At 44.7% G+C, this 10,130-nt stretch overlaps 2 protein-coding genes across 2 annotated transcripts; one reads left to right on the forward strand and one right to left on the reverse strand.

Annotated features, from left to right (window-relative positions):
• Window positions 1–237: 237 nt before the first annotated feature.
• On the reverse strand, window positions 238–1,695 carry LOC136503623 (uncharacterized). The gene is made up of 3 exons (XM_066498639.1): window positions 1,668–1,695; window positions 495–1,043; window positions 238–326 (listed from the first exon to the last, which is right to left on the reverse strand). Exons 1-3 carry the CDS (start codon window positions 1,693–1,695, stop codon window positions 238–240), a joined length of 666 nt encoding a protein of 221 aa, XP_066354736.1.
• Window positions 1,696–5,158: 3,463 nt separating this feature from the next.
• Window positions 5,159–7,675, forward strand: LOC136503624 (transcription factor PIF3-like). Its single transcript, XM_066498640.1, has 4 exons — window positions 5,159–5,413; window positions 6,796–6,897; window positions 7,028–7,096; window positions 7,391–7,675. The coding sequence occupies exons 1-4, from the start codon at window positions 5,159–5,161 to the stop codon at window positions 7,673–7,675; spliced, it is 711 nt and encodes a 236-aa protein (XP_066354737.1).
• The last annotated feature ends 2,455 nt before the right edge of the window (window positions 7,676–10,130 follow it).

A 10,130-nucleotide genomic window follows, 5' to 3' on the forward strand; every position in this document is an offset into this window, starting at 1 on the left:
CCACCGCCACCGATACTATTCCCTTCACCTTAGCCACCCACAAGTACTCATGTGAGTCACTTGACACCTTATACTGCAGATTGGATGTTTGTTGTGGTTGGTCTCAATGTTTCATTTGACGATTGCACCTGCGCTATGTTAGTTGCCCCCAGGTACACACTTTTGGTCTCAATGTTCGCTGTAGTCCCACGGTTACCATGCACAGCGCGCTGGCCTCGCCCGGCCCACGTGCAGGTCTTAGTCACGGCTTCTCTTCCTCCTCTGATGTACTTGGCCCAACATAGCAGTACATGCAGGATAGTGCCCCCAAGAACATAAAACATTTACTGACCGTGAACATTATCAAAAGATCATAATCGACAGAAAACTATTGGTTCTTGCTGCCATCTGTGTATAGAAAGAGGTGGGGACAGTGGCATCAGTAGGTTATATAGTTATGTAATTTGGGGAAAATTTAGAAGGCACAATAAGAAGTTTAGTTTCAGGGCACAGACCTAGCATTAAAGACTTCAGGAAATGCTCATCATCAGGAAACACCTGCAGATTTTTTGACTTCAGCAAGAACCCAACAGCAGCGTCTTCGAAATCCAGTAAGCTGCCAAACTTAATAAGCTCAGCGAGCGAAGGGATCTGACCCGCCATCTCAAAGAGCAGGCCTTGAGATATCTCCTCTGCAAAGTAGGTCGCAAACTCAATCTTTTCTTTGTAGCTGGGCTCGCCATCGCTACTCTGCATGTACAGCTTGGAATCCTCCCTTTCCCACTTAAGCATTCGGCTGGACTTCATATCCACAACCTCTCCAGATGACAATCTTACACTATACCCCATCGTGATTGGTTCATCACTCTCTTGGACAGTCACATTCAGAAGGCAAGAAACCATCCTGTGCCTCTCTTCAGCAGGAATGTCGAGAGCAGGATCAGCGAGGAATGAGAGAATTATTTTGAGTAGACCAACCTTGATCACCTTACTTGGATCAGTTGTTCTGAAATGGTAATTGTCTAAGGTGAAGGCATCATTCTTGGTGACTGCCTTGGATATAGCTCATTGTATCTGCAAGTAGATTTGTTTTTTTGATATAAATTGCTTTTCATGGACCAGCTAGTATTTTACTTCTTTTCATGGACCAGCTAGCTAGCTACTCGCTGGTGGACCAGCTAGCTACTGCATTACATTTGCAAGTATTTTACTGCTTTTCTTGATATGCTGTAGATGCACACCTTTCATTCACTTTGCAATACGAAGTCTAACACTGTTAAAAAGGAAGCTAACACTGTTTCGAATACTTCTCTTTTGTGCAGAATCAATCGGCGGCATCAAATAATCAGTCTCAAGACCCGGATTTGTCGCAGAGGTTCCAAGGGCCTACGCAGTGATTGCATTTGCATTTGTGGCTTATTGTGACTTAGTTGTGACTTGTGATGATGGTTTATTGTAAATTATGATGATGGTTTATTGTGACTTGTGATGATGGTTTATTGTGAATTATGATGATGGTTTATTATACCTGTGACATATAATTATGCCTGTGATGATGTTTTTTTGTGAATTGTCATGGCTTTTTGTGAATTGAGAGGGGTCCGTTGTAGTAAAAAAGAGGGGTCTTGGTCACTTTGCCGAGTGTAACACTCGGCAAAGAGATGAGTTGCCGAGTGTCAAGGCAAAACACTCGGCGAAGAGACCATTTTCTGTCATTCTGGGAACCTTCTTTGCCGAGTGTTTTGGATTTGCCGAGTGTATTCCAATGGACACTCGGCAAAGTGACCATAAAATCTGACCGTTGCTCGCTTGTTTGCCGAGTGTTTTAGGCGTGGCACTCGGCAAAGTGTCTAAACTTTGCCGAGTGTCCACTGGAATACACTCGGCAAAGTTTACAAACTTTGCCGAGTGTTTTCGTCTTGGCACTCGGCAAACTTGAGAAACTTTGCCGAGTGTTTTCGTGTTGACACTCGGCAAAGTTGAGAAACTTTGCCGAGTGTTTTCGTCCTGACACTCGGCAAACTTGAGAAACTTTGCCGTGTGTTTTTTCGTTGTGCACTCGGCAAAATCGACGTCACCGTTCCATCGCGTCAATTTTTTTTTGCCGAGTGTTTATTGACACTCGGCAAACTGTTTGCCGAGTGCCCGATAAAAAACACTCGGCAAATTACTGTTTCCCGACAAATCAATGTCGTGTGCTGTATGACGAGTGTTACACTAGGCAAAGCATTTGCCGAGTGTTTTTGGGTCTTTGCTGAGTGCCCCTGGCACTCGGCAAATCTACTGTATCCCGTAGTGATGGAGAGCTGCAACCTCTAGATATCCTCGACACCGCTGATACAGTTTTTCTATACATTTTTTAACCTTCAAAGTTATATAGACGGTGGCTCCAGGCACGAAGCCAGCGGTGGGGCTAGGGGGGCTCTAGCCCCCCCTACCCATCCTGCGCACGTGGAGCCCCCTTAAGCCCTGTCTTAAAATTTTATGCATATATGTATTAGGTAGGAGGGGATAAGGTTAAGAGAAGATAAAAAAGCCTCTATTCTTTTGTTTCAGCCCCTCCTAAATTTTTTTCTGGCATCGTCACTGGGTGGCTCTGGCACTGGCATCCACCCGAAAAGGAAAAAAAAGCTACCTATAGCACCTAAGTTAAGCCCAAGTAGGTGGAGAATGTGGTACGGTGCTGGTGGGATCCAGCCGTAGAATCTACGGTGCCTATATACATACGCACCCATGTATAGACTAGCTATAAGTGGCTAGCAATCGCTCTATTCTAAATATGTTTTAACTTTCTAGATACACTGCACAGATTGATTTTATTACAGTATATATCTAGACATAATAATGTATAGACATAATATATATTTAGGTGCATAGCAAAAACTAATTAAGTTCCTAGAAAGGTCACAACAGCTTACAATTAAGACCTGAGGGAGTAGCTACTAACCATATGTTGTGTACAATTGGACAATCCTCCGGATAATCCCTGCCGATGGAAGGGTTTCACGTATGAAAGCCCATCTTCGTTCACGGGCCCTTCGGTTTAGCCTTGTTGGCTTTGGAGGTCATTTATTTTCTGTAAGTTCCTTTTTTTAAGAATTACACAGTACAATGATCCTTTTGAAAGCCATATTGGGCCTTTTATCCTACGGTCTTTAACCAGTAATGTTAAGGATCTATTTGGCATGTGCTTTGGCTCTGGCTCCAACAACAGGTTCGATGGAGGAGCCGGAGAAATCATACCAAACACCTTAGGAGAAGAAGCTATTTTTTGATGCATTCAATAGGAGCTGGAGTCGTTTTTGTGCAGAAGCCAAAGTTGCAATATGTGACTTCTCCCTTCAACCCCGGCTCCTTGGAAGGAGCACCTAGCTAGGAGAGGAGCCATGTCAAACAGGCACTAAGATCTACACACAATTTTGTTAGCTTTGTTCCTTTTCAAGCAGTCTCAAGGTATGTAAACAAACAACAATCAAGCAAGCTTTTGAAATTTTGTGTGTTGCAGTGAGTGTTTAGCCTGTTGCATGGTTATTTGGACGACTTATAGTTTGGAGATTTATTTAGCGATCACGTCATGCATTTCAATTTGTCTAATAGTCAAACTCCATACTCATGAGCCCTATCTTTTTCTTCTTGAAATTAATGCGTGCTTCTCTAACTGGTACGTGTACGGGAGGTCTAGAGATTTATCGATGATTATGTCATGCATCCTAATTCGTATTGGGATCGAACTACGCACCATGCTTGAGCACTTAACTCGTACGAGCTAGGCATGGGAGAGAATAATGGAGGGCCATGGAAACACTTTGATTCTAATTCGCTTTGGAATTAGACTCAGCATCATGTTTGGACACGCTACTGCTTTAACTCGTACAGATACATAAGGGGATCCTTATCGGACGGTTGTGAGCGACGATGCATGCTTGAATGACGAAGAAAGGTCACCCTCTTTTATTTAATTAATATATATTACAGAGAGGAGATAGATTTCACAGCACAGTAAAACATGGAGGATTAATTGGACAGGGCTGTATTACTACTGGAGTAGCTAGTATCTGGGCATCTGGCTTCTTGATCGATTGCGCGCATCCGGCCGCACCGTCTCCCTGTTTATTGGGATTGGACGCTGTTGGCTCCTCATATGAATTTGAGTCATATCTATCCGGCCGTGTACGTGGATATGACCATACCCTGCTGTTCCAGCATACGCATGCACATGCTGACATGAGCCTTGATGCAAAGCAGCAGCTGTTTGCAGGTAGGCCAGCCGGCCAGCCAGCAGCTAGGGCAAGTATTATATATAGCAAGGACAAATTTGGCAAGGACGAAACCAGCTCGGTCAGCAGCTAGCGCGCATATCTTTCATAGTACGGATAAGAATGTATGGTGCAGATAGTACTGCATGCATGTGGCAGCTTCCAGCAGGCTCCATGGATGACCTGATGGCTGGATGGATGTCTGTAGCGTGGATATTTCAAACCGCTGCCATTTTATGCAGCAAGCAGAGCAAATCAAAGTGCCACCGAAGAACCCAGAACCATGCATGCACCGATCCAAGATCTCTATCGTCTCGTCTGCATGCACCGTGCCGTCGTTGAATATTCTTCGCCACTCACAACGTGCATCGATCCAAAGATCCCTGTCGTCTGCATGCACCGTCGTTGAATATTCTTCGCCTCTCTCCCCATATATTATATGTATGTACGTACTACGTGAGAACACAGACGACGCAGCACTGCTTTTATATGGACATGGCGATGAACGGCCGCTCAACGCTCTGCTACACCGCCGTCGTCGATCCCGGCGAGGTCAGCAGCACCGCCGCACCGGCTTTGAGGACTTCCTCGAGATGTTCGGAGCTCGCCACTCCTCGTACGTCATGACCTAGCTAATAACAACTGTCTCTAAAGAAGCTATCCATCTGCATATATGCATGTAGTTGGTTTGGTCCTAAACTCCCCATCAATAGAAAGTTTATCCAATGTTCTCCATCATTCTATTTGTTCCTCTCGAATGCACGTACGTGAAGACTTGAAGCACAGACATAAAATTACTCTAGGAAAAAGGTTATATAACTTGCTAATCCATGTTTCTCTCAACTCAATCTATCGGCTATCGCAGCAGTGATATCTTTGATTTGGTGCGGCGAGGAGGAGGAGCCGGCGGAGGAGGCAGCAGCATGGAGGTGCAGCCAACAACAAGCCTCCGGTTGTTGTCGCCGTCGCCAGTCGCCCTGCCGCCTTCGGAGGACGACATGGCGGCGTGGCTATACCCGATTGTCAGCGGCCAAGAGCATGCTGTCGTCGCTGGCCATGACGACCACCAGCAGCCAAGCGACGACGCTGCCGGACTCGCGGCGGTGGATGATGCTCCGGCGGATCACAACAGGGAGAGGCCTCCAAACATGGAAGAGAAGTGCCACAGTGGCGCCGAGGTATGTATTGGATATTTTTTTCATAGAACATCAACCTTTAAAAATATAAATTTAATCTAGGATCAATGTCATATCTTTTAGTTAGCGAGAGTAAAAGAGTTGGTTTTTTAAAATTTAATTACTTATTAGCCCTTCAATTTTGAAAAACACACTAATTATTTGTGTTTTTGAAATCAAACTACTAATGTTTATAATCTTCAATACTAAATTTATATAGTTTATTACTAATTATAAGTTGTATGGACTATATATTTAGGTATATTTCCTCTCTTCATATTTTTTACTTAAATTTTATGTTTACGTACTAATTGTGTTTTAAGCGTTTAGGTATTTTTTGTTCCAACTTGTATGGAAATAAAATTAATTTACTGTTTTGAATAAATTATTTTCTAAGTATATTATATATGGACTCTTTGATTTTAATTTAAGCCATCAGATCTCTTGTCACAAGATCCATCGGTGTATGTACTTTTTTTTTGATAAATGGTATAATTACTATTTTGTCATGGTGAGCCATGTTGTTTCTTTTTTTGAACCTATCGTAGTAATATACTATATACTCCATCTATTCCAAATTATAATATGTTTTGGCTTTTCTATATACATATCTTTTGATGCTATGCACTTATATATATATATATATATATATATATATATATATATATATATATATATATATATATATATATATATATATATATATATATATATAGTTAAAGTAATATTTCTAGAAAAAACAAAACATCCTCTATAATTATTGGAAACGAAAGGGCAAAAAAAGATTATTGCTATAACGCAGTTTTGAAATAAAGGTCGAGCAAACCGTGAGGTACGGTTAAACTTGCAAGAGTGCTATACACGCCTCACTTCCTCACGGACTGGAAGCCACTATCGCATGTTCTTTTGTGTGATCAGGAGATGGAAACTTGTGGCCAGTTCGTCGCATGTGCTGTTACATACACACTGACGTCCTTCGGCTGTGAGCTGCCGTTATTATATTCTTTTCGATCAAGGATTTTCCAGCTTAAAAAAAACATATATAATATTCGATAATACGCACAAACGTATAAATACTACTACTATATATATATATATAAACTATAGTACGTATATACTAGGGAATAGGGACACCACATACTCCTATCAGCTTAAAACACTCGACGCAGCAAAACAAACACTAAGAACAAACCAGACAGCTCGATCAGAAACTACAGGAGGTCTTCCAAAAGTGAGGTAGAAACTCCACCCAAGCCCTGACGTGTGCCCGCCCGTTAACCCTTGCCTTCCGCCCATGGCAGCACATGCTTGTGCAGAAGTGCCTGAACGAATTTTTACACAACTAATCTCAGTCGGATCATGCACTGTGTGTTCGTGTGTGATAGGATTCAACAGAAAACTACTACTCCTGTGGGAGCAGGAAGAAGGCGACAGGTGGAGCTAGGTCTCATTCTCATCCTGAAGAAACACACAACCTGACAGAGAAGGTACTGAAACGGAACTACTGAAGCATAGTACTGTAATCTTCAATAATACTAGTACTGACGCATACTACCCTGCATTCTTATTTATGTCTATATTATGCTGCCATATATTTGATATATTTGTATATTGCAGAGACGAAGGCGCAAGATAAACGAGAAGCTGAAGACCCTGCGACAGCTCGTTCCAGGGTGCGACGACAAGGTCGTCGGACGCCCTGTACTCCGCCCTTTACACGCACTTATAATTATTATTATGATCAATGTCTGATCCGATCCTGTGACTTTTTTCAGAGCAACGAAGCCTCAACTCTGGACCAGACCATCCAGCACACATCAAGTCACTGCAGCAACAAATCCAGGTCCAAAGTCTAGCTAGCACGCATGCACTTGATGATATTAAAGCAACAATAATTACGCTTTTAATTAATTAAGTAGTATCCATGCCTATTAACTATATATGATTATCATAATACATATGAATGCATGCTCATATCAGGCAATGTCGTCGTTTGGGTGCGGCGGCATGAAGCCACCAGCAGTCGTCGTGCCGCCACCGTACCCGCCAGCGGGCACCGGCAGTGTCGCTGCCGGCGGGCTGCCGCTGCCGCCAGCCGCCAGCCGCCCTTGCTCCAGCGGTGCTGGCGATGGCGAGAGGGCACGTCGTCCGGCGGCCAGGGGTGGTTCTTGCACCAGCACCACCTCCGGCGATGGCACCTTTCGGGGCCTTGCTTCCACTGGCGCATCATTCACGCACACCATCCTGCTGCTGCTGCGGTCATGATGGTGCACCCGTCAGAAAACATGCTGATGAACCCGCCGGCAGCAGGTCCCAGCGCCAGACAGAATAATTCAATTTCAGGAGACAACGTATATGTATGTATCGATTATTAACTTATGGAGATGCTACTACTAATCCATGCAATCACACAGTGAGTACTGAACGAAAATTTTCTGTGATGTGTGTTAGTGCAAAGGTAATTGTAACAGAGGGGATCACAGCATGCTGTTCATTGTAGCGAGTTCATCCTGATGTCAGAATATGGATTTTAGGATTTATACTCTACATATGAAATAAGTTCATGTGACGACCTGCAACCCATATGTTTTCTTTTTATCAGAAAACTACAAAATCCCACTAAAAAAGGAGAACTGGAAAAATTTAGATATATTTTTCCTTTTTATTATTCTTGGTTGCCACAGGATTTTTTTTAGCATTTCCCCTCTTTAGATTACCGAGGATTGAAACTTCTAGATTTTTTATTTTTTTAATTGTGATTTGCTAGCTAGCATTTTCCATTTATTATAGCAATATTAACGCGAGAGCTAAAAAGTTATCATATTTAAAACGCTAATACTAGGAAGCGGCCGGATGCACCGTTGGTGCCCGCGCAGCCCAAGAACCCCCCCTCTGTTTCTAAATAAAAAAATCAGCTCATTCAAATGCTCGTTCCTATCCGCTCACTTACTCCTATCCGCTCGCCTGCCGCTTCACGCGTCCGGGCGCTGGCCTAGCCAGGCGTGGCATGCGACCGCCTTCGAGGTGCCACGCACGCTGAAAGGTCCTTATGTGGTTTTGGTAATTGAGTGACAACCTAGGTGGACTAATTGTGTTTATATGAGATACACAGGTGATTAGTCCACAGGTACATGTGTGTGAGCAACATATGCCATGAAGGTGAAAATGGCTTGGAGATGTTGCAAAGCTCACACATGTGATGATGAAGGAGCTCATTGCACATGAGACATGACATTGAATCATGTGATCAAGGTGGAGAAGATCAAGACAAGATTTGGCTTGATGGACCGGTTGCAAGCGTGAAGGGCAAGTCGGAGGCTTTGGAGCGATGGACCGCATGGCGGTGAAGCTTGAGCAAGACTTAGCGCCGATGGACGAAGGTAACGGTGAAAAGCAAGTGATGTCAAGATCGATGAACCAATATGATCACGTGATGATATGAAGTGGATCATATCATTGTTGATCATGTTGGTGCATGTGTTGTATCAACATTGGAGGAGATGAAATGGAATGCGCAAGGCAAAGGTATACCTAGGGCATTTCATTTCACCGATCATAGGTGTGTAGAGAAGTTTATGACCGGATTTAGGATAGATGGCCGTACTATCAAGAGGGGCAAACTTGTTTGCATATTGGTCATCTAGTGCCACTCGAGTGATCTAACTTTGCATCGTCGCTAGGATTGAGTGGCGTGGCAAGTTGAGTGGCTAATTCTTTGAAAAATGATTGTGAAAATTCTAACACACATACACATGGTGGTGTACACTTGGTGGTGTTGGCACATTTACAAAGGAGATGAAGTTGGAATTGATGTGGATCAACTCGGCGATGGAATAGAGGTGAGAAGGGTTCGGAACTCTATCGGCGGAGTGTCCGCCCGTAGAGTGCGGACAGTCCGACGGTGCCACCGGCGCCCTGTTCCAAAAAGATAGGGTCTCACAGAGTGGACCTGACACTGGTCACGTAGTGACCGGACGCTGGGTTCCAGCATTCGGTCAGTAGTGGCTGTCAGCGAGCAGGCGTCGGTCATCGACCGGACGCTGGCGCTGGAAGTGACCGAACGCTGGCCGTATGCGTCCGGTCAAGGTGACGTGTGATGACGCAGGCAGAGCAGTGTTGCTGGAGGTGACCGAACGCTGGTGCTGCTTCCGATCACGATCGACCGGACACGTCCGGTCATGTCTGGTACCTTACTGGAAACGACCGGACGCTGGGGTTGCTGCGTTCGGTCAGTTCAAGCTGTTGCGTCCGGTCGACAGATGACCGTTGAGATCGGGCGAATAGTATTTGAAGCAGGGGACACGTGGCGTGCATCGCACGACCGGACGCTGAGGTCCAGCGTCCGGTCGATCGGACCGGAGCGTCCGGTCGCCCCGACTTTTGCTCAGTGAAGGGGTAACGGCTCTATTTGTTCGTGAGGTTATAAATAGAAGCCATGGTCGGCCTTGGGCCGGAAGCTGAGCACACTAGAGCCTTGGTGGCTTGTGTAGTAGTGCTTGGGAGCCCTCCATCACACATACACTTGATAGTGATCATTCGATTGTGTGAGAGAGCGATTCTAGTGCGATTGCATCATGAGGTTGCATCGAGTGGCACTAGGTGATCGAGTTGCAAGCCGGTGGTGCTTGTTACTCTTAGAGGTTGCCATCTCCTAGACGGCTTGGTGGTGGTCTCCGTTGAAGCCCGTAAGAAGCTTGTGCGGTGCTCCGGAAAAGAGCTT

This window comes from Miscanthus floridulus, chromosome 14 (assembly GCF_019320115.1).
Source record: "Miscanthus floridulus cultivar M001 chromosome 14, ASM1932011v1, whole genome shotgun sequence".
NCBI lineage: Eukaryota > Viridiplantae > Streptophyta > Magnoliopsida > Poales > Poaceae > Miscanthus > Miscanthus floridulus.